General features: G+C 39.4%; 1 protein-coding gene across 3 annotated transcripts in view; it reads right to left on the reverse strand.

Annotated features, from left to right (window-relative positions):
* Positions 1-282: 282 nt before the first annotated feature.
* The window catches only part of SLC10A7 (solute carrier family 10 member 7), a 258,184-nt gene continuing 233,081 nt past the window's right edge, over positions 283-25,385 (reverse strand). For 2 of the 3 annotated variants that reach the window (XM_025385398.1, XM_025385397.1), the window contains 2 exons: positions 5,018-5,163; positions 283-2,841 (listed from right to left, as the gene is read on the reverse strand). In XM_025385398.1, coding sequence (XP_025241183.1) covers positions 2,812-2,841; positions 5,018-5,163 — 176 coding nt within the window. In that variant the 3' untranslated portion in view covers positions 283-2,811. Of the gene's footprint in view, positions 2,842-3,145; positions 3,257-5,017; positions 5,164-25,385 lie in introns of all 3 variants that reach the window. The other variant, XM_025385396.1, reaches the window with a different exon arrangement.

Raw genomic sequence — 25,385 nt, forward strand, 5'->3', positions numbered from 1 at the left:
CAGATCATCTACATTTTGTCCCTTCTGCTGCGTATGTTTTCCTTTTGGTCCTAAACCCTGCTGCAGAGAAAATATCTCTCATAAAAAGGCAAGGGCTACCTCTAGATTTTAACATCATGGTGTGGTGGAGGTACTCACAGAAATACCCAGGAGACTATGAAGTTTATGTATATGTAACGACAAATGATATAACGGTGCTGAAATGAATCAAGAGAAATCTAAAGACACTAGGAAGGCATCACAAGGCCATCTGAAATCAGATTAAAAATAAGCCACAGTTTCTTTTGTGATTTCTGAAACATTTCTTTGTTTAATCATATAATTATTTTCATCTTCCAGTCATCATAAATAATCCACTTTATTACTTAACCAATCCTTTTGAAAAAATTTGGTATTTAGCATAAACAAACACTGAACATTAGCTAGAGGTGTGTTAATTTTTAACAGAACAGGGAAGAATTTTTAAAAACCCACAAACATTTTAATACTAAGAAAAAACATGAAAATACCAACATTATCACCCATTAAAAAATCAAATTTTGTAACAACCATTAAAAAAAATCCAGGTGGAAAAATGAGTAAACATAAATATAATCTAATGTATTTCTTTCATAAATACGTTTAGACAAAATAAATGCATAAAACAGATAGCTTTGCAGTGTATAAACGTAACAAAATACTTAAGCTCTGAATAATTAAATCCCAATAAGCATGAATTAAAAATAAATTTTGATTTTATTTTTTGTTCTTTATGAAAAAATATGCCAAGGAATTTGTGTAAAAAAAAAAAGAAATTGGCATAAACATTATCACTAAAGCCACCAAAGTTCACTATGTAAAGATTATTTGAAAACAAAACACATTTTTTAAAGCAAAAGATAAAATGTTATCATAGCATTTTCAGTTGAATTTTATCCCATGATCACACCTACTATAGGTGTTAGACAATAGAGGTAGATAAGTTGGGGGCGGGGATCAGTATTCTAATGTTAGAGAGAAAGATTTTTATGATAGGGCAGATAGATGACAGACAGACAGACATTTCCATTTGCTCCAAAATTCAAAGAAACTTGTAGGAACAAAACATAAGAGCCTTTCTGTGCTCCATAGGTAAACACAATTACCTAAGCAAAATGACTGTAGTTTTAGACACAAGTAAAATTCTTTATAACAGTGTATACTACAGCCTGGTTGGCACAGATTTTTGCAGGGTCTGGCATTAGCCTTAAAATTCACACTGAGAATAACTCACATGAAATTTCTTTCAATGACATTGACAAAAGATGAGACCTGGTAGTAACAATAATATAAATTTACACTGTAGATAAACTTGGTTAAGTTTCTAAGGAATGATTTTTTGTTGTGGGCATAACAACAAAACAACAAAGAACAGCTGCTGAGGACATAGCACGGCCTCAGTGAGACCCAGGATGCCAATATTGTCTATCAAATCAAGACAGGACGTGTAAGAGGATGTGACAGGACGGCATGGAGGAAACACAGAAAAGTGTTCCTGTAGTTCTATACGTAGCTTCACTCTCTACTTCGGTCCAGTTACAGTTCTTACAGTTACAGCAGAAGCAAATATTGGATACTCATTTGAAAGCTGCTGCCCAATTGGGAACTGATTTTACTTGATATTTTGGTTATTAAATGGTTTTGCATGTTCTTTTCATGTGGTGAGACAGAATGTGTATATGTAACATTTGTTTGCATCTATGACCTTTATATTTTCATTTATTCATAAGAGCAATACGATTTAACTTTTAAAAAATATTGCCAACATTTGTCAGATCTGCCAAGGAGATTTTCATTAATAAATTGTCTCGAATGCCTTAAGTGTGCTGAATTCCAGGATGGAACAGGCTGCTTTTGGCTAACAGGGGCAATCTGGAAAGTGCTCAGCACATCTGTGTAACAGGAAATAAATTTTCGTCTGGGTTGTGGAATGTGAATAGAATCTACCATTAATTGTTGCTGCTTTCAAACTGATTGTAACATTTTTGTGCCTCATATTTGGCTATTATGAGTGTGTAAGTGTAAGAAAGAAATTATTGAATAAAGAGGAAGAACATATTAAGATATATTTTAAAGACCCTGAAAATCAAGTCGCAGAGTTTAACTCAAAATTTCACATAATTTCACTCATAACTCAAACATTCAGGCCCTTTCTTTGAAGCAGCTTATAATAAATTTAAGACATATAACGCCACAATCTCTCATAATGGGACTGAGGAATTTCTGTGTGGAAACTATTTGAAGGAATGTCTTTAAAAATGATGTCAAGGAATGCATATATCTTGCGCTTTTCAGCATCTATTCGATCTATGACCCCCGCTGAGTTGATAAGGAAGAGGCATGTCACAGTCGTAGAAAAAAAGAATCACACAGTAAATCAAAGTATGCGTGAATAAGACTTTGGAAATTTTCACTGTCATCAGAAGGGCATTTTCTTGATGGTGTGACCTCATTTCAAACATTACAGTAACTATTATAGGGTTGTATTGCACAAAGGTGCTGCAGGGAAAGCATGTTTGCTTTTTGTCACTTACCATGACTGATTCCTGCATTAGGAAAAAAAAAAATTAACCCCCAAATATTGTATCACCCCTGGCAGTAATCAACAAAGCATATTTTGGAAATAATGCTCTTGTCAAATACATTTTAAGGCACTTAAACAAGTATATCATATTTTTATGTAAAAAAATAAAATATGCATTGAGGCAACATTCACAAGTACAAGTCTTCAGAATTGCTAGTATGTACAATCCTGTACATATATACATTGCTACAGAAAGTCCACCTCCTTTGTTATACTGTTGGCCTTGTCAGCTTCACTCCCTACAAGGAAGGAAAACATGTTCAGAGTTGGACAGTATCCATGAGCAAAGTGAAAGCATCAATTAACACCAGATAATTTATGCTACTAGAAGGAAGAAGAGGCCCACCCAGATGGCATCATAAAACCAATAATCCAAACCTCTGGATACAAACAGATTTCCCTGCCCATTTCTCTGGCCAGCAGACTGTCATTTCCCCCTCCCGCACCTGGCCTGGCTACTCATATGGTTCCCCTGTGCACTAGACGGTAGCCTTGGGTCTCAATCAGTACTGTGTGCAAAGCAGAGGAGGCACTCATGGATACCTGGAGGATGGACTCTTGGTATTTATTTTAATGCCCAAATTTGATGGATAGATATTCCAAGCCTTCTGGATTATTCAAGTTAGCCAGTGGCCCCCTGGTTTGGAGTAGTTTCTACACAAAGGAAAAATGAACAACATTGTACAATTTAGTCTCCCTTTTGGAAATGCTTCTGTTAGTCTACAGAACAAATTCTAGAGCTTTTAAATGTTTGGAAGAAAAATTCACTCTGATTAATTTACTGTTCACTATGGCTATATAATATTGATGAGTATTAGGATTTTCAAATAATTTTCTTCGTTCTTTGTCAAAATTTATATGTACAAATTCTGACTGACAATGTGCATACATACTGATAAACATAAGCCATAAATAGAAATAGAAAATTTCAAAGGGGATAAATAGTAAAAGAAAGAAAAAGGTAGTAAACTGCTCCACAACCAACTCTGAGTAGGAGGCTCAGAGCCTGGAGTGGTACCCAGTATAGAAGAGGAATCTTTTTTATGTTAACATTTTGTTAAATAACTGAATTAGTGAACATGTTGGATGGGCTCAACTTCTCAGGTAGGATCCTGGGAGCCGAGGGCAAACCTTCTAAAAGTGATGTTACGCTTCTGTCTGGAGTGTCATCATGGTGTGGGAAAAGATTTTGGGGGTCAAATAGCCCAGTGTTCAAGTCCTAACTCCAGCACTGGCTGAACTACCCCATGGTTTCAGGCCAGCTGCTCAACTCCCCGAGCCCATTTCCTAACCCGTAAAATGGAGACAGCAAAGTCTGCAGTGAACATCACTGTAGATAATGATGAACAATGATGATAATAATTATGGCAGCTAGCTTTATCAAACACTCACCACGTAATCCTCTACAACCCTATGGTGTAGATATCATTAGTCAGCAGAAACTAAGCTACAGGATGCTCAGTAAAGTATGCCCCAGGTTACAGGATGAGAAGGCCAGCAGCCTGAGCTCTGAGCCCAGGCAGGCAGGCCCAAAATCCATCCTCTGAACCAGGTAGAGGATAGGATGTGCTTAGCACACACAGTGCTCAATAGGTGGTACTGTGGCCATCCCATTTTCAGGATATGAAGAACATGACACAGGGTCTTGTCATTGGATGTCTTTTCTTCCCACACATCTCCTGATAACAGTCACTACTTTGTGTAGAGAGAAAAATAAGTCCTGGTATGTCCAAGTCACTGGGAAGGAGCCAGTTCTGTCGATGCTACTACATTATGTGCATCATCCAAACTTCTTGTGAATCACCTGGTTTACTTATTTTGGTTGATAATTTAGGAAATGAAATCCACAAATATCTAATAAGTACAAGATTCTAAGTGTGGTGAAATTAACATTGCATGGACTTCTTTGCTAGTTAAAGTTTATTTTTTAATGCCCAAATGCAGTTTTGCTGTACAAATAGGTTATTATATGTCTGGAAAATTAAAAATAACGTAGGCAATCTGGATAATGCTGGGTTCTATCTTATTTGGAAAGGCATGTGAAGTAAGACACAGATGAAAGACTGAGTGAGGCAAAGATGGTATGCACCAGAGTGGAGCAGGTATCTAGTTGGAGTATATTTACTGAACCTCTACTCCATATAATATGCCCTTCAATATGAATGAATTAAAAAGAGCTTGTAAAAACTGCATGTTAAGTACAACTGTCTTTTATAACAATTTAAGATCTTTAACCTTAACCCTCCTGTTCAGATTGGAATGGATCAGTGCACCATTATTATTGTATTGAAGTAAGAAAATATGTACTTGAAAACAAAGATATGCAAGCAAAATCTAAAGTGTATGAACAGTTCAGATTCAGGAACAGCACTTTAATCTCACTTGGATCCAAATAAGATCTTTCTGGAGACTCACCTTCTGCCTTGATACCATCCAAGACTTGATTGTTGGCACCAACACACTTCCCAGAAGGATCTGAGCTGGGTGGTAGATGAGCAAGGGCACGGATATTAAAGAGAGATGCTCATGGCCTGCAAACACAATCTTCAGCATCGGAATTCCTGTTGAACAAAGAAGACAGGAAACTTAAAGCAAATTCAGTCTGTCATCAAATTAAGGACATACTCCATCAAAATCAGAACTTTGGAATAGGTTATTACCATATTTCCCCATGTTTATTCACAGAACTGAAATGGGAAAGTCTGAAATGGGTCACCAAAACTTTACATCTTCCTTTCACTACATAAAGTTCTAACTAGAATAAGGTGGAAAAATGGTCAGTATTCAAGGGTACCAATAATTCTCACTGCAAATTAGAAGCTTATCTAACAAGGAGAGGAGAGCAGACTGTGTGTGATGGAGTTTCTTTAAGAAGGCTGAAAAATATTGGTGAGGGAGATGCTAAAAATGGATCTCTTCTTGCTTAACAGTGAGATAGCCTGTTAGCCTTTAGGGAGAACTGCCTGGTACCAGTTCAAAGTCCCAAAGCTTGCTTTTGAGAGTAAAAAAATATGGTAAGATAATGTATGGTATACACTGCTATAAGTAGGAGGGCATTTTAGTCAACCGAACCTTAATAAAGGATTTGTATGTTCCCTTTTGGCCAAGGATCTTAAAGTGCTTTACAATCATTAGGTAAGGCTCATACAGATTGGTCTATGGAAGATGAATACAAAAATTAGCCAGGCGTGGTGGCACACGCCTGTAGTCTCAGCTACGTGGGAGGCCGAGGCAGAAGAATCGCTTGAACCTGGGAGGCAGAGGTTGCAGTGAGCCGAGATCACATCACTGCACTCCAGCCTAGGTGACAGAGTGAGACCCTGTCTCAAAAAAAAAAAAAAAAAAAATTAGGGCTGAATGTTTAAACTCCACAGTGAATGTCTTAATGGAACTCAAATGAAGACTACTTCATGAGTCTACTATCCTATTATACCAAAGGCTAGGTGTGTATATTTTATAAGCTGCTGCCTATAGTGCATAACTTTTGAGCTTCTATAGCTAACACAATTCAGACACTAGCAGTCTAACTATTATTACTAATTGCTTTAATGCAGCCACGGTCTTCAGAAGTGCTATGTATGTATCAGCTTTTTCAACTGAATAGCTTTAACAGCCTAGCTTTCTTGTTTCTCTGATAACAGCCTCTGAAAAGGACCCAAGCTCCTAACCATGTACAATGATGGCACATAAATAACTTTTTATTAGAACACAACAAAGAAGGCTTAGCTTTTTCAATTATTTTTACCTTCTAATAAATTTCAAACCTTTATGCAAAAATGTATTTCATGGTTGCTTTCTTTTTCACAGCCTCACATATCATTGCCATAAACTGAAAACACTTAACTCTTCCCAAACATAGTCTCTGAGAGCTTCTAAAGTACATGCTTAGATTTTTTGCAGTTTCTGTCTTTATAGTAATATAAAAAACGAAGGGCCTTTTTTTAAAAAAAATAAGCTTTAAAAATCTATTGCTGAAAAGCAGCATCTGATCTTATAGTTTTGAGAAGCTGTTACAATGAGAAAATAAAATCTGAATACAACTTCTTCTGTTTCCAAGAAACATTATTCATTCCTTGGCCCAAAGAGGTGATGCTAAGACATTGGGGGATGGGAGTGGAGTAAATGTGAGGCTAAAGGGAGCAAGTGATAGAAGTATGATGATATTTTGTCCCTAAAATGGACCAGAGCAGGACTTTCTGACCCCAGATTCGAGGACTGACGCCAGATATGAGGCTGCTGGGCTAAACCACCTATGTTGTCTATTCTTAGCTAAGAATCTGGGCTCTGTGTCATTCATTCATCAGCAAGCTTAAGTGATCTCAGAAGGGAAGCCATAGAGACAGTCCCAGATGCTGCTGCTACAATAAGTAAACAAAAATTTTGATGAGGAAACTGAAGCACCTAGTGGTCAGGAAAATTTCTCAGTGGTAGGTTCTAAACTGCGACTCAGGCAACCTGAATTTCCAGTTCCCTGTATTAGGTAAGGTCGGTTCCAGATGCCATGGGCACTGCAGCTGCTGTGAAAAGGGAGAGGGCCTGGCATGCAGAACACTTTCAAGTCTAGCCATCCTTTCGGAACTCATTCTCCTTGAAGACCTCTCAGAAGCACTTCCAGGGGCAGTGTGGTGTCAAACTCCTCTGCTCCCCACACCAGCACATCTCTGTGATTTCAAATGTGTCAAAAACAACTGCTAGGGCTACCCCAATAGTGACAAGGAAGCCATGATTCAAAGGCATAGCTTTGATCCTCAAGAAGCTTATGGTGGACAAATCATCTTTCCCTTCTTTGGACCCTAATGTCAAGTTTTAGGAAGTTCTCTTCCAGCCATTGCTGGTTCTTCAGCTCTTATCTCTCTCCTTCAAACACACCCTTCTGTCCACTGCTCTTGTGAGGAAGCTGGGACTCTTCAAACACCTGTCCTGGTCAGCTGCTCCTTGCAAGGGGCCCCAGAGGAAGGCTGGAGGAGGAGGAGGAATTTCTTTACAGTCTGGGCTTCCTGCCAGGCCCCTTCACTGGCACAGGGGTACTTGGTTCCAGTCTATAACTCATCGTGCCCCTGAGGGCCACAGCACCAGCGGGGCAGTGCCCCTCCTCGGATGTCTGAGAACCCGCTCTGCTGCCTTTCTCCAAGCTTCTAGGTTCTGAGAATTCTAACTTCTTCCCCTTGTCCCCCAGCTCCAGCTACTTTCTGCATTTATTTGTCCGGTTCCCTCACTGTCGCCATTTCCCTTTTCAGCTTTCCAACAGTATTTACAATACAATTCCCTGTATTCCAAGGGTGATTTCTGCTTTGCTGACTGACCCTGGTTGCCCTTTTCTTACTCTGCCTTGTATGACAGTCATTCCCTTTGCTTGAAAAAGAGAAGGGATCCAAGATCACTTGCAGCTGAGGCAGAAATTTGTCAAATTAAATAGGAATTTCCCCCTATCATTTTATGTGCCTGCAATACCTTCTTGCTAGTCATTAATCAAATTTCCTATCTCTACCCCCACAAGTGAATACTGTTAAAAATATGTTTAAAAATATATCAGAGAAAAAAATAGCTCCCAAAGGTCATGGTCCAAGTCTCTTTCATGTATCCTCTCTATGCCACTCTCACGTGGTGGATTCACAAGCCAGTCACTCGCCGGGGGGAGGCCCACTCCAGCGACTCGAGTCATATGTTACTTGTTTTAGAAAACTTTATTTTATTTCAGACAATGCATGTCTGAAAGATGTTAGAAGGCCCATATTGTAAATGGATTCTTTTTCTGACTAATTTCCAGCAAAAGCATCTCCTCTATTGCTCTATGGACTTAAAATTTTCCTTACTTTTCAATCATTCAATGATCTACTTTCCTTTTCAATTATTAGAGTTTCTTCTAAATCTATTTATCTCAACCTTTTCTTTCCTTACTTTCTTTCAACTTCTCCCCTGCTTCCCCTCCCTGCAATCCCAAGCATCTACTTGGTACATCTTCAGTTTCTCCAAGGTCAGAATAGAAAGAGAAGTTGGGATAAGCAGAGTGAGAGTTAACACTTTCCATGTTCGAGGTTCCCTGCTATGGTGGCAATCATTTGGAAGTGGTGAACTCAGTATCTCTTCTCTAAGGCATCTTTGCTGTTAGCAGCACTATCTGGACAACAACTGGAAACTTGGGGGTCATCTCAATTGTTGAGAGAGGTTGAGAACCTGCTAAAAGCCCCTGCACTTGCCATACTGTGATTTCTGTCAGCTGGCCAAGAATTCGGCAACATTTGCTCTTCATGTCAGATCAGAGAAAATCAGCTGCATCTCTTATTCCAGAAACCTATGTAATGCACCACTCTTTTGTCCTCATTACTCACTCGCTTACTAATTCACTTGCTTACTTATTCATTCAATTAAAACTCATGTAACTGATCAAGTACTCTGTAGAAGGGCTAGACATACTGGGAAGCAGGATTTGACCTAACCCTGCATTTCCATAACTTACTGGGCACATGGGTGACCAGTCACACCTCCATTCCCCTCACCTTTGTTTAAGAGCACCTCTTCCACAGTCTCAAACCAGTCTCTCTGCCTTTAGAGTTGTCCTGTCCAAGCCATTTTCTACTCTGTGACCAGAGTGAACATTCTAAAGTGCAAATCTGATCGTGTCATATCACGCAGAAGTGTATCACACAGGAGATATCCCTAAACTGTGGCACAAGAGCATAAGAGGACTTCTTGACCTGCCCCAAACTTTTACTATTTTCACTCTAAATCTCACTACCTCTCTGCTCTTTTACCTGGGCGCTCCAGCCATGATGGGCACCTTGTGGTCCTCTCACCCATCCTTGGCCACGTGCCATTCTCTATCTTGCCCCTAGGCCTTTGCACCTGAGCTCCCTTCTGCCTAGGATGCTCATCATCCATTCATGACCCACCCAACTCCTCTGTATCCCTTAGCCCTCAGTTCTTAGGTTGCCTCCTCTTGGAAGCCATCCTCAAAGTCCCAAGGTGGCCTTTAGATCCTTTCTACTCCATGCTGACCTATGCCAGGACATTCCAACCTCACCTTCACTACCCTTATTATCATTGCCTCCTTCTCGTGCATTTCCTTTACCAAGCTGTAAGCTTCTTAGGGTCAGCAATGGTTTCTTCTCATCATTGAGCATATGGTAGGTGGTCAAAAGGAGTGTGCTGAATGAATAAACTTGTATTTTTCCAGATTCTGTCATAAAGTTATTGTGCAGACTATCACTCCACTTTTACTACATTTGTGAATTAGAAAAAACAATAGTGATAATTAAAACACCCAAACAAACTTACTAGAAAGAGTTTTCCTTTTAAAGTAAAATTTAAATATAGGACTCTTTTCATCTTCCTATCACTGCAGTAATATAAATGAAGCAAATTAATTTTAATGCTCCCAGGTACTGATTCTGTGTCACCATGGTTGACAGGATTCAACTAGACTTTATGAGATGGCATTTGACTTTATGGAAGTGAACACTATGCACGCATTTACAATTTTACAGGGACTTTAAGCTGTCATGCTGAAAAATGTTTATAAAACATTAATCAAAAAATGCCTCTTTAATACAATGCATTGTCTGAAAGATGTTAGAAGGCACATATTGTAAATGGATTCTTTTTCTGACTAAAGTAATTTCCACCAAAAGCATTTCCCCATTGCTCTACAAGTACACTGTGTGGATAGATAAAGAGCACTTTCTCAGCACATTACTACCTGATCCAAACACTTGGGAAATCACTAATGTACAGCATGCCATATTTCCATGTCACACATGACACATTTGTCTAAAATTATCCAACAGAGTTTGACACTGCAGCATATTCCATAAGCAGAGCTTTCAACTGACATCTGCCAAGTAGGAACTTCAAGTAAGAGCTTTTTTCTTCTAACAAGCAAGTAAGGATTTTCTTTTATCCTATACCCAGGATGGAAAGGATAAAACAATATGTATAAGAACAAGTTTTTTTCCTATTTTAAATATGTTTATTTTATGTTCTCTGAATTAAAAAATTCCCTTTGTATCAGTGTTCAAGCTTCAATAATAACTACTTTCTATTGGATGGACAGTTTTTTATTTTTCCTTGAGAAACAGACATTTTTCTTCTTAGATTAAATACGGACTTTTATTTAACTTCCACTGAAGCTGCTCTATTGTTCACAATATAAAAATGATCTACTTTACATTATTGTTCAGAGTTTACTTACTTGTGTAGGTGTACTATGTTCCTACCATTCATTCATTCATTCATTCATTCATTAACAAAATACTTTTTGGGCTTCTGCTATATGTGAGTTACTGGTCTAGGCGGTAGGGATATCAGGATAACCCAGTAAAGGTGCCTGCTTTCTTGGGTACTGCCTTCTCATAGCATTTGTCTGGACCATGTTGGCTTTATACAATTAGAGGGGTGAGTTCCAGCCCCTCACAGTCCTCTGCAACTCCTACTGTCACTAGCTTACCTGCTTTCTACAACCGAAAGTTTGGGGATCATCTTTGACAAATTCTATTTGTCTTTCCACCTCTACATTAAGTTACCAAATTCTATAGATTTTTTTTCCCTCATTTACCACTCCTTTTTCTCCTCAGTTTTCACTGCCATCTTCCTAATTCAGCTCCTCATAAAATTAAGCCAAGATTACACTTACAGCCTTCTGACATAACTCCTTGTCTTCAGACTCTTCCCTCATCAATCCTACAAATCACAGCCAGATTAATCTTCCCCAAATCCACATTCATTAAAGCCAGTACCCTGCCCAAGAACGCCAATGACTTTCCAGTGCCCATTCATCAAATCCTCTACTTATTCGACTTTAGTAAAAAACAAACACTACTACCACCATTATGTAAGCACTACTGCATGCTAAGGGCTCTGCCTGCATCATCTCCTTTAAGCCTTACAACAGCCCTAGGAAGTAGGTGGTAATTTTTCCAATAAAAAATGAGTAAACTGAGGTTTAGAGCAGTTCAGTACCTTGCCTAATGGCCTACACTGGTATGCAGTGGAGGCAGAACTGGACCCCAGTGTGTTTGCCTTTAATCTCCAAGCTGTGTTAACTCCATTAAACCAAACTTTCACTTGCCAATTGCTGTCACTGGCTCAGGGCTGGCACTTTTTAATCTTTGTTAAAGCTGAGTCCTGCCTGGATATTGTCATTTTTCTCCATATACCTAAATCCTTTGGGGTCACCAAGGCTCAGTCTTATATTTTCCTCCATGATGAAGGTGGCTTTCCTATTGATTTCTTCATTCTTCTGAAGAATGAAGGCACTCGTTCTAGATGCATCACATAATTTAGCGTTTGATGATGTTGTCATTATTTTCTTGTGTGTAGGTTTTGATTTTTCCTGAACATAGGCAAAATACTATATTTTTATTTTAATTTCCTGCAACATTTAAGCACAGGGCTGGTGCTCAATACACAAATAATTGGTTATTTATGAATAGGTGCTAAAGTAATGTTTCCTATGTTGAAAAAGACAGATAGGATTTAGAACAAATACTAGTTGCTTCACTAGACTTTAAAGACAATGCATTCACATATCCCTCTGGGAGAGGATTATATTTCACAGGGCAAAAATAGATTTGATATGGCAGGAAGGAAAGAAACTGGACTGACCAAGCAACACAAAATTCAAAATGAGCACTGAAGTATGGAGTAAGCAAGAAAGTATATTGAAAAACACCCGTTGTGTCTTTTGAAGTCTAATATTACATTTGCTTTCCCACTTAGCACGAGATAGTATACTCCAATCACCTGGATCATTTTTTGTCTTTCAAAGATTAATTTGCCTGAATTTACATGACTTGTTTTCCATTTAAATGCTTTCTCAGGCTTTTCACTGGGTTCTGGAGAGAGCTGCTGGCAAATCTGGAATCCAGTTGCTTCTCTCTTCAGTTGTCATGGTGATTTCTCACTTTTGTTTAGTTTGTTCTTAGTTAGAAACATCCATAAGTTTACCATCCAAATGTCCTAACACTGTTATTTGAATTCTATTTCTTCCTCTTTAGTGAATCTTTCAGAAAAGCTCATGTTTGCCTTTAAAATTCATTGGTATAGATGGTCCCTTTAAGCATAGTGTAATCCAGGAGGGGAGTTGCTACTGAGGAACACAGCCATTCTTCAGACATCACCAAATGCCAGTCTCTTTGCCCCCTACCCACCCCGCATGCCTGTGCACATGGACACACACACGCACACATGCACACACATACACAGACTTTCCCTTCAGAGACAAAATAGTCACAGAAAGTCAAACTCACAGCCACTGATTTATCTCAAATAACTAAACAAAAGGGCAATTACACATTTTTCAGAGTATGAAATGATGCATTGATAAGGTAAAACAAGGCCTTTGGAATTTGGTTAGAAAAGGCTTTCAGTTAGGACTATCCCAAAGCAAGCTAATTTCTAGTAAGAATAGCTGTGTTCCAAGCAGAGATTTATCATTGATTATATCCAGTAGTGTGCCTGAGGCTGAATAGTGTAGCAGTTAAGAAGCCTGGTGCAGAAGTGGGAGAGCCCTGGGTTTGGATCTCATGTTCACCATTTACCACCTGTGTGACCTTGGTTGGGCAAGTTATTATTTAATCTGTTTTTACATGTATGAAATGCACCACTTTGTCAGTTTTTGGATTTTTAAAAAATAAAGAATAATATACAATGTCTGGTATATAGCAAGTGTTCATCCATTATGTGCCAGACACTCTTCTCGGTGCAGTGAATACATCAAAATTCCCTGTCCTCATGGGAGCTTACATTCTTACTCATTTAATAGGGAGACAAGACAGACTGTACCATGCCAAAGTTAGGCAAAGAGCAATTCCACCCAATACCAAGATAATCACACAGGGCAGTGGGAAAATGCAGCACTGTCAAATGAAAAAAGACGTTAGATAAAATGAATTCAGTGAGCAGTTTGGTTATTTTAATTTTCTCTCCCTTTTAGAGGGTGTCAAAAGAAAGGTCACCTCCTTTCAGGTCGGTGGGTATGACTTGCCTGTGAGATCAGTCTGATGCTGCCCCTACACTAGCCTACAATGTGGTTCTTTGGACCAGGCGGGTTTAGTCTGCACAGCCCCCAGAATTCCGTTCTGTTCATAATCTGGCTATCCTAGGACTTTCCCTAAACCCATTCTGGAACCTTCCAAAGGCTGGCAACTCAACTTTCTGCAGAGTCCCCCAGGAAGGGGGAAAAGATCACAGATCATGTGACCTGCTCTCATTGCCCCCAGCTGAGTGACTGGTCCTTTGCTCAAATTCTCTATGGTATTTTAATACGCAGATTGTTCTGCCTTACCTTTGCCAGTGGTTTATGTTTTACTTGCTTCCCTGTTTTTGTGTGTGTTATTCCATTTTTAACTAAAAACTGCCAAATTATTTGGTAGGACCCCAGCACAGCATCGGAACCTCTACTGTTGCTTTATGAGACACATAAGAGAATATTTTTATCCTTTTTATACAAAGAATCATATCCAAAATGAGGTACGGCTAAATGATACATGCAAATTGGAGCTCTTTAATGATTTTCTCAGCGTCCTAGGGTTGGGTTCACCGAATCTACTTAGATTTAGGATTTCCAAATTGCTAAATAGAAAGCCAACAGCAGCACCTCTGGGATGTCTGACAAACCCCCTTTGCTTGAGTTCTGGCAGAAAAACAGGACAATCTTGTACCAGTTTATCTCATATGTATCAATGGGATTTTAGTTTCCAATCTCTGAAGCCTGAAAAGTGTCTTAGGGTTATCTCTGTGGGTGGCATATGAGGGAAAGGAACATGTTGAAATCCACACAGGACGTGTCAACCAAACATGCTGCACAAACTGGACCCAAACCTTCTCTTTGCTACCCATTAGGAAACTGCTTTCCTGTCGAGCCTTCCTATTGCTCTCCTGCCCCCCTTCCTGTCTACAATTAAAAAGACTGGAAGCTCACACTTCTTTTCTGATGTAGTCAGGAGCTATTCAGTTACGTTAAATAGATGTTTATGTAAAACTTTCCTAAGAGACTTGGCCTTCCCTCATATTTCAAAACCAGAATTCCAAAATATTCCTCTATCCAAAAAGAGGAATGAGGCCTGGAAAAGGAGGAAAATTAACAAAGATAGGTCATAAACTTGATATCTAAGGCCATTATTAAAAGAAAGGAATGATCTTTCCAGTAATCTAAGACCTTTAGAAAAAAGAGAGCATTATTCATATTCTAGTCTTCCAGCAGTCACACCTTACACAGGACTTCAGAAGCCATTATCCGGAGTTCACAGATATTTTGGATTTTCATCTGTTATGGGTGAGGCAGAATACTGACTGTAGCCAATACTTACACAGTACTTATTATGTGCCAGGCACTGTTCTGAGAGTGTACAAGCATCACCTCATCCACTCCTCACATCCATGATGAGTGAAACTACCATTGTTATCCTCACTTTTCAGAGAAGGAAATTGAGGCAGCAGGTAAATAGAAATTTGCTCAAAGCCATACACAGTTAGCAACAGGACATAGCTGGGGTGTGAATATAGACAGACTGGCTCCAGAGTTGGTGTTCCTCTGCATGCTATGTGCCTGAAATGCTGGAAAAGAATTTGTCAGGGTACTTAGGAACCCTAAAAAAGTGGTGCAAGGGGTGCTTTTCAATAAGATAGAACAATGGAGGGTAAAATGTAAGGAAAATAATAATTACACAAGAAAAGTCTGAAAGCAAGAGCGATACCCCTTTCAATAAAGATGCTTATTACTAGGCAGGCTTTTATTTGCTCTGAATAAAGGTTGGTTGATGACCATTTTTAGGTCATTAGGAAAATTAAAAATTGTGTTTTATTCTTCAATTACCCAGGCTGTAACCCCATCACTTTGCTGAAAGTTTTATGTAAATAAAGATGCAAGAAGAGACCAAAATGAGCAGCTGGTGTTACTTCTGTTTTGAAACAGGTATGTTCTGATTGGAAAAGATGTTTAATGAATGACCTGAGCCGACTCACCAGATGCTGACAATGAAAGATTTAACTCTACCAATTGAAGGTTTCTGCCTCAGAAGATCAGGTACACCCTCACCTGTCTGACAGTATTGTAGGAGTAATTAGCAAACAGGGAATTCAAGAATGAATTAAAGAACTGAGCCATGAAGGCTTCGTTCAAATACTGGCTGTGTCTTCCAGGAGGGGTCACCACGTTTATGGAGACAAACTTAGCAGGAAGTAGTGAGATTACTTTTTCTTTTTCTAGGCTGTGAATGAAGAGTTGTTTAGTCTTCTAAAGAGACAATCTGGCTAATGTTCATACTCACAGGATGTGAAAACATCAAAAATAGAATAAGAATTTCATTATGACAAAAATAATGCAAGGTCAAAAGAATATATTTAACATAGTCACCAACACAGAACTGGCCCCTTCTGACTGGCTCTGGAACTGTTGTCCAATTTTACAGAGTATTTTAGATGTATTTTTATATAAATGAAGAAAAACACTTGAACCTATTGGGTCTGATGCAAAGAGAAGCTGGATGGTGTGACATGAGCTTTCGTTGACTCTGCCACTGCCCCACAACCTACATGTAGTTTTACCTAAAAGGCTGCATTGATAATTTCATCTTTAGACATTGGAACTTTCAGAAGGCTTCCAAATATTAGTTAAAAAGTAAATGTGAGTAGGCTGTGACCCAAATGCACATTAACAATTTTTAATATACATTTTGTTTTGCTTTGTCAACATGACCTTTAATTACCTGCCAGCGGTAATCTTCCTTTTCATGGTACTGTGTTTATGTTGAACAAAAGCCTCAGAAGAGATTTCTTCTGACATAAAAGAACAAGGCAGTTTTGATTTGGGGATTAAAAACCAGACTTGTTTGTTCTTAGATCCATGTCGCTTAAAAAGGTTGACTCAGGTTTCTGTGGTTTATCTAACCTAGATGATGTCCTGATAATCTACTCTTGGCCTTTATTTATTCTCAATAATTATAAACACTTGGCAGTTAGGACCTCATTTAGAAGACTTCTAGGCAGAAGAAATTTAAAAAACCCTGGAAGTCACATCTGAAAATAATGATGCTTTTCTATTCTCTTCTGTTTTCTCTTCTGAATATTTAACATATCTACGGCACAACTAATTCTGGTGTTCAGAATTAGTACACGAATGGTCAGTTTTGGTAACCAATGGGTAGGTATAACCCATCTCACATTCTTTTTGGAACCTAGGCGAGCACAGATGCATACAGAGTAAACGAGTCTAAATGTAGTGGTTCTCAGCTTCCGCCACACATTACAATCACCTGGGTAGCTTCCAAAAACTATGCTGCCTGGGCCTATCCTGATAGATTGAGTTAATAGGTGTTGGGGAGGGTCCTGACATCACCAGTACCGCACAGCTCCCAGGTGATTCTAATGTGAGCCAGGTTAAAGAGCCAGGTCTGGTATTGCGGTGGAGTCAGAGGACTCTGGAGGCAGACAATTCAGCCATGGTGCGCTGGCTCTGTTATGCATGTGAACCGGGGTGAGTAATTTGACCTCTCTAAGGCTGGGTTTTCTAGTTTGGACAATCACAGCTATTGTGCAGGGCTATTGTAAAGATTACATGCATTAATGAGGCAAATTAAGTGCCTAATGCAGTGCCCAGCACATGGGAGGTACCATATAACTGCCAGACTCTTCTTCTCATACTTCCAAGTGTCTTCACATCTATTTTCTGAGTTAATGTTCACTTCAACCTTGTGGGATAGGAGAAGAATACAGACTTGCAAGTTTGGGTGTCTACAGGTCTGGCTAATTTAGACTTTCATATCATTTCATTATTAAAATAATTTCGTATCCTCTCCGTCCTCTGGAGAATCTCAGGTCCTCAGTCCGTGGAGCTGTTTTCTTTACACACTCCCTTAGTGATCTCATCCAATCTGATAGCCTAAAACAACATCCATAGGCTGCAAACTTCAGCCTGGATCAGGATTCCAGACTCCACTGGATGTCAAAAAGACATATCACACTTCACATGTGCAAAATCCAAACTCTTGATCTGTTCCCACATGACTTTCAACCGCTAACATCTGCTCCTCTGCAGTCTTCCCTAAGCCAGTAAGTGGATCCTTACACCCCTCAGGCCAAACATCTTGAATTCCTTTCTTTTACCTACATATCCAATCCACCAGCAATTCCTATTAGTTCTGTGTTCAAAATATATCTCAAATCCAAAGCCTCTCAACTCTTCCACACCTATTACCTTTGACCAAACCACCCTAAACTCTTGTCTGGATAAAAGCCTCTTTCTTGAGTCTTCCTTTCTCACTGCTACACCCTCCCACCAAACCCCAGTCTACTTTTAACACAGCAACCGTAGGGATCCTTTCAAAGTAGAAGTGAGATATTGTCCCTCATCAATTCAAAACCCCCAATGGCTTCCCCTCTCATTCTGAGGAAGAGGCAAGTCCCTGCAATGGCCAATAAGGCCTAACACAACATTACTTGCCCCTCTACCATTACCATTCCCTGGTCTCCTGTCTCTCTCACTCATTCTGCTCCCAAGGTGAGCATCTTCCTCCTTCTTCCAACATGCCAAATGCACTGTTGCCTCGGGTCTTTGCCTTCACTGTTCCTTCTCGTTGGAATCTCCTTCCCCAAAATATCCACAGGCTTGCTCCCTATTTCCCTCAGGTGTTTTGACCCAATGTGCCCTTTACGGCTGAAACCTTCTCATCTCCACCCTGGCACTCCTTATTCTCCTTTTTGGTTTTCTTTTTCTCCATTGCTTACCACCATCTGATGTGCTGTATATTCAAGTGTCTGCTTATTCCCATTAGAAATTTTGGAAGCTAGATGAGGGCAAGAACTTTTTTGGTGTTTTGTTCACTGCAGTCCCCCTACAGCCTAGAGCAGGGCACGTAGTAGGTACCAAATAAATACTTGCTGAATGAATGAATGATTGAATGGATGGATGAATAGATTATGTTTTAAAAGCATCTTTTCATTGGCACTGTAGAGAGCAAACTTGTAGCAAAGGCAGCCCTGGGAAGTGTCACAGCTACAATTTCATTAACATGCTCAGCTTCAGTACAGATGACATTCCAAATCAGCTGGCTTCCTGGGGCCCAGGAATCTTTTGAGTTGCGTCCAATTTTGTATCTCCTCCTGCCCCCAGGGTAACTTGTCAAAAACCTACTGGGTACCCCATAGCTTGAAAAAGTGGGTAGCTAACTTTAATTTCTGGCTGGAGTTGTTTGGATGGGGCTGTAAGTGGGGACATCAGGGGAAACTGTTACCCTTGCTTTGCAGCTGTAGGCTCATGTATTCTTCACTATAAAGAAGCATGGAGCGGGCTGTCATTAAAGACACTCAACCTGGTTTATAGTGTCTGGTTCAATTAAGAGAACTTCTGGGAAGAGACATGACCAAATAAATAATTGGAGAGATGCAACTCTGAAAGGACAATTGTTTTTTATCGATCTCTGTTTGCAAGTTGAAATTGAGAGATATAAACTTCAAGTGGATGGGCTCTCCTGGGTGAGAGTCTTCACTTCAAACGCAGTAAATGAGTGTTGTTTTGTGATGCACATTTTAGTACTGCTAGAGGCAAACTTTCTAAATATTAATAATAATAAACAAATTCCTCTGCAACTGACAGAGAGTGCACAGATGAAGAGGGATTTCCAGGAAACAGGGCGTTCTGGTCTTCTGGATGTGGCAAAGCCTTCATCAGAAGGGACAAGCTCCAGAACAACAGCAAGTGTGCCCCTCATTTCTTTGGAATTCCCCTTTCAGGAGCTCTGAGGGCATGTGAGTTGATTTTTAATGTGTAAAATTAATCTCTTTAGAGCTACCTCTATTATAAGGTAATTTTTAGTTTGAAATTAATATGAAACTATGGAATTAAAAGCTTCTAACACTAAGAGCTGTCATTAGGAAACACAGTGACAAGGATTCAATATACTGTGAGGTGCCACTGTACAATATGTGGGATTTTTCATGTCTCCTTGCCATTGAGCTGTAGGTGACAACTGCAGGTAGAGCTTAGCTACAATGAAGCTGACACATGCAAGCACTCGGCCCCTCTTGTTCCTGCTCCATCACTCAGGTTGAGTGAGCAGCAGACAGCTAACACGCCACTCATAAGTACTTCTAGAGGGCTGGGTGGTGTGATGGAAAGGACGTGGGCTTTGAAATTAGAGACCTGAGTTTAAATCCTGACTGTGCCACCCACCAGCTATGTAAGCAGATGATCTTACCCTAATCCCCCTCAGTTTCCACATCTGACTCAAATGAAGTTAAAATAACTATCTCGAAGGGTAGTTAGAGGTTTCAAGTGAGACAGGGTATGGGAAGTACCTAGCATAGTGCCTGGCATAGAGTGAACATCCCCAAAATGATAGCCATTAGGATTGTTGTTGTTGTTGTTGTTATTATTATTATAAGAAGTAGCATTATGAAATAGTATTATGTGGCTCAAATTCAGCAGTCTACCAGGACTGGCCAGGGAGGGGCTTGTCACTGAGATCATTCAGGATGAGGTGTGCAGCACTTCTAAACACTGTAGATGGTGACGCGCTGAGGACTGCCCCAGGAACTGAAACTCCCTCCTGCTGATGCTGCCCAAGCTCCCACAGGCCTCATCTGTTTACAAGCCCTGTATTCTTAACAAGTGCTCATGATCATAGTGGGTCTACTGCCCCTCTCAGAGCACTGACTTCTGGGAAGCAGTGATTCCCATCTTCTGTTCTTTTCTTTCTTAAAAAAAATCTACAGTAATTGTGTTGTGAGAGTTTTAAAAAAATCACATAGGTCCCCTTTCATAAAGGGATTTATATAAGGATAACTTTCAAATGGCATTCTGAATTTATTTTAAATATGCTTCAGTTTTGCCCTCAGCTTGCCAGGAAGACAAGATCTGAAAGAAAGCAAGCCCCCGCTGTAGTGAGTGCTAGGTATTTTGGGCACTAAATGGGTGGTTCTCTTTTGCTCAGCTTATACTTTTTTATTTTATTTTTTTTGAGACAGAGTCTCACTCTGTCACCCAGGCTGGAGTGCAGTGGCATGATCTTGGCTCACTGCAACCTCCGCCTCTCGGGTTCAAGCAATTCTCTTGCCTCAGCCTCCCAAGTAGCTGGGATTACAGGTGCCTGCCACCATGCCTGGATAATTTTTGCATTTTTAGTAGAGACGGGGTTTCACCATGTTTGTCAGGATGGTCTTGATCTCTTAACTTCACGTGATCTGCCCCCCTCGGCCTCCCAAAGTTCTGGGATTACAGGCATGAGCCACCACGCCTGGCCTAGATTATACCTTATATTAATAAAATACTGGCATACTTTTACATCCAAATACTGTTGTTTAACCAGATTAATACAAATGAAACTCAAAAGGATATTTGAAGTTAGGCAAAATATGGTAACCCCAGCTACAGATTAGAAAAACTGGAGCCAGGTTTTTATCCTTCCTGGACAGGTCCACAATACCATATATTGAAACCATGGAATGAGGAAGAGGGTGATTGCTGGAAATTAGGGTCTAGGCCTACTGAATTTTTTTTAAATGATTGCTTATTATTATAGAATACTTAGTAGTATATCATAAGCAGTTATGTCATAAGGATATTCTTTTGGCTGATGATGAAATATAAAGTATTTAAAAGTAGGGTATACTGTGGCCAGGCTAAAGTAAGAAAAACAACAACCAACCACCCAGAGTTGACTGAAACTGGTTCCCACCCTCATCAAAATGTACCCTACACAAAACCTGACTGAATATTCTGCTAGATCAAAGCTTCCCTAAGAATCTGGGTGCATGAGCTAGCACATCTGAAACCTGAGAGGTGACTCTAGATGTCAATAATGAGTGGCTCTCAAACTTTAATGTGCATGATACCCTCTTTTGAAACGTGTTACATGTGTTGGACATCAGGGTTTTATCCTTAAAATTCAGAATCAGTAGGCTTCAGCAAATCTGTTTTTTAAAAAATTTTTATTGATTTTAAGAAACAATGTGCTATTATTTTGAGGATCACCTTTTGAGAAATGCTGGTCTATGGTGTCCATCCCAAGGGCTCAAGATTATAAAGCTACATACTTAAGCCCTTCAAAATCAGAATTATTGAATAGTAGAGCTAGAAGAGCCCCAGAGATCATCCAGTCTGAACTTTTCATAGCCAGTGGACCACAGGGTTGAGATGTTTCACAGCACAGGGTTCTTTCTGCAGAACTCTCACTACAGCTTAGCATGGTGGCTAATAGCTAGGCCTGGGCTTGATTTCTGGCTCTGCCACTTGGGATCATGTGACTTGGGCAAGTTATGGATCACTTGGGAACTTCCCTTATCTAGTGTGATTGTGGAAGTCATGTGAGCTGGTGCCCACAAAGTACTTATGGGAAGTGACCTACAGCAAGCTGGTCATGTGTAAGTTCTGGATTCTTTCCAGCAGATAAGGTATAAGCAGGAGATAAGGTATTCCAGCAGATAAGGCCAAAGGAAGTTTAAGGTAGGTGAAGCTTAGCTGTATTACTATAATTTTGCCAGCAGGTTTTAACGAAAGTAGCTGTTGCCCCCATAGAAGTTTTTCTTTTCTTTTTTTTTTTTTTTAAACTCCACATATACTAGTAGTTGAACACAAAAATATTTTATGCAACCTACCCTATAAAATGGCAGTCTCAGCTTGGACTTTTTAGGTGCTCTCAGAGCACCTTGCATGAGAGGGTCCCTCAAAGCTACATAATGTCATTCCAGAGCAGAATTTGGTGATCTTCCAGTCAGGTGCAGGAAACCACAGATCTTCCCAACAGTAGCTGGACACAAAATGAGGTAGGGATCACTCTAGCACATCCCTGCTGGTTTCATATGCAGACTATGGGATTTGCCAGATTCTTATAGCAAGTGGGAAGTCTCTCTCAAACTTTTAGGCAGTCCACATATGAATGAGAACCCATTTATTACGCTGATCATGCAAAGTAAAAAGTCAGTAATTTCACCAATCAAAACCTGTTTCTGAATTCATTATGCTAATTAGTAACGTCTCTGGTTGATAGAGAGATAACCAAAGTATTTGTTGTAGCTGCCTCTGGAGTGAGTATTTCCTTTTTGATAAAGTTGTGGCTGAACACTACAGTGAGGATTTTCTGTGACAGCAATTGGCTGTTCCTGGCATTGAAGTCTAAACTAACAAGTACATACATAATTGCCACACTGACCACAGAGAAGTGTTTTAAAGTAAACTACTTTATGTAACTAGCACTTAGCACAATGTTTACCTATTAAGTACCCAATTAATGTTTGCTGCTATTATTACTATTGAAAACGTGTTGAATAAATCAAAAAAGGTATACAAACTCTGTTATATAAGCTGAATAAAATCATAATCTAAATAAAAGTAATCTTACATTATGCAAATCCAGAATCACTTTAAGTCTTAATTTAGCTCTGCTTCCTACATGGTATCAGAAATTTGGGTTAAAGTTCAGTGAAGGCTGGTACAGTGGCTCATACCTGTAATCCCAGTGCTTTGAGAGGCTGAGGTGGGAGGATCGCTTGAGGCCAGGAGTTTAAGACCAGCCTGGGCAACATAACGAGGCCCCAGTCTCTACAAAATTTTTTTTAAAAAATCAGCCAGGCATGGTGGCTCAGGCCTGTAGTCCCAGCTACTCAGGGGACTGAGGTAGGAGGATGGCCGGAGTCCAGGAGTTGGAGGCTGCAGTGAGCTATGATCATGCCACTGCACTCCAGTCTGAGTGAGAGTGAGACCTCTATCTTAAAAAAAAAATGTCCGCAGAAAAAGGGACAGCAGAAGCCAAAGCCTACATGGTGACTATTTGAGGAAGAAGATAAAACCTTCTCCCTAAGCAAGCTATAACGCAATCTGTTTTAGACCTTAGATTACAACCCATTAGTGAGCTGCAAAATCAATTCTGGATCACACTGTAAAATATATTTCTAAATGTAGATTGTGGTTAAAAACATTTGATGTGGAGGAGGAAGAGAGCATGAGAGTATCAGGGCAAACATCTGGCATATCATTAAGATGAATGATACTTGAGGGTCAAGCTGGAGATCTTTCAGAGAAGCTTTAATATCTTTAATTTCATACCTGCTGTCTAGAACCCTGGGGACTTTCTAAATTTTGATTACAAAGTCTAGATATGCTAGCAATGATTTTCAGACACCATATTCAGAATAAAAAATCCAAACCAAAAACAGTTCAAAAATCTCTAAAGAATATTATTGTATTACTTTGAGAACTCCCATTTCTCTCTTTATGTGGATCAGAAAATAATAGCACAAAATGACAGACACTCCCTCAGTTTTCTTTAGCCTGGTGGTAAAAAATCAACTAGGTCCATAATTTTAGCAGCATCTTTAAGAATCTGTCAAATGGCAAAGACTCCCAAACTGCCTTTCCTCACAGAACTGTAACTCTGAGGGAAATTGCATGACAGAAATATATTTATGGCTCCACTCCAAAGATTGTCTTCTATTTTCTGTCGTTCCTCTGGATTTCTATTTCAATGTTAATGGGTTATTGTGAAACAGTAATGTGGCTCTTGGTTTGCAAGAATGGAGTGCAGTGTTGCCTCATGAAAGGTAAGGCTGGCTCACTAGACCGACTTTAAATAGAATATAACTTTTTATTAATAATCAAGAAAATGTAAGAAATGAGTATCAGTTTATGACTGGGCCACATGGAGATATATGTTTATGGGAGCAATTACAGATGTTAAGTATTTTAGAACTGTCTTATAACCAGCAGTGTAATCAGAAATAATTTTCTTTTTAAACAATTAATACAACAATTCAAACCCATGCCAAGATTGAACATTTATAATACTTGGATCCAGTAGAGCAATTTTTGGTCTTCAAAGTGTTTCCATATCCTATAATCCAATGCAGTTCTGGAAGTTAGGAGGCCTGGAATACAGTTTCTGGGATATTATCTGGGAGAAGTTTAAAGATTTTTTTTCTATGCTTTCATTTATTTGTATGTACAATAAGGCAACAATTACTGACTTGCTAATATTCAAGATTGTTTAGGTAACATTATCTACAGGGTTAAGAGCTTTAACCTTTTAGCCCAATTGTAGAGTAGTTTTATTAAGATAAGATTCTTTATGTACTAAGTAGAATAGGCTTTGTGTGAAAATAATACTAGAAATGCAAACTTTTGTATTTCAAATCAATTTCCTCTTGACAAAATGACTCAAATGTTATTAAATGAGATTTTTAGCCCAAGTTGTAGGTAATTCTTTAACATTCCTAAAGAACTTCCAATCAAATGGAAAACAGGATCCTTTTAAGATTGTGTTTCTCCTAAGACAGTTTGGAGGGTCTGAAGGTATTTTTTAACCTCTTTAGGAAGAAGCTATAGACATATTTCCTTTCCTGTAATACGTTAACATTATTTATATAAGTATTCCTTTCAAGAACTTATTGCTTTTGCACACATAATAGGGAAACTTGTTATTCTATAGAGCAGAAATATCAGTCACAGACTTACAGAAACTTAATACTGGAAGGAATCTCAAGTATCATTTTGTCCATCTTCTCATTGTATGAATGAGGAAATGAGGCCTATGGCAATTAAGTGATTTATACCAGCTTTTTTTTTTTTTTTTTTTTTTTTTTGAGACGGAGTCTCGCTCTGTCGCCCAGGCGGAGTGCAGTGGCCGGATCTCAGCTCACTGCAAGCTCCGCCTCCCGGGTTCACGCCATTCTCCGGCCTCAGCCTCCCGAGTAGCTGGGACTACAGGCGGCCGCCACCTCGCCCGGCTAGTTTTTTGTATTTCTTAATAGAGACGGGGTTTCACCCTGTTAGCCAGGATGGTCTCGATCTCCTGACCTC

This window comes from Theropithecus gelada, chromosome 5 (genome assembly GCF_003255815.1).
Source record: "Theropithecus gelada isolate Dixy chromosome 5, Tgel_1.0, whole genome shotgun sequence".
Classification (NCBI taxonomy): Eukaryota; Metazoa; Chordata; class Mammalia; order Primates; family Cercopithecidae; genus Theropithecus; species Theropithecus gelada.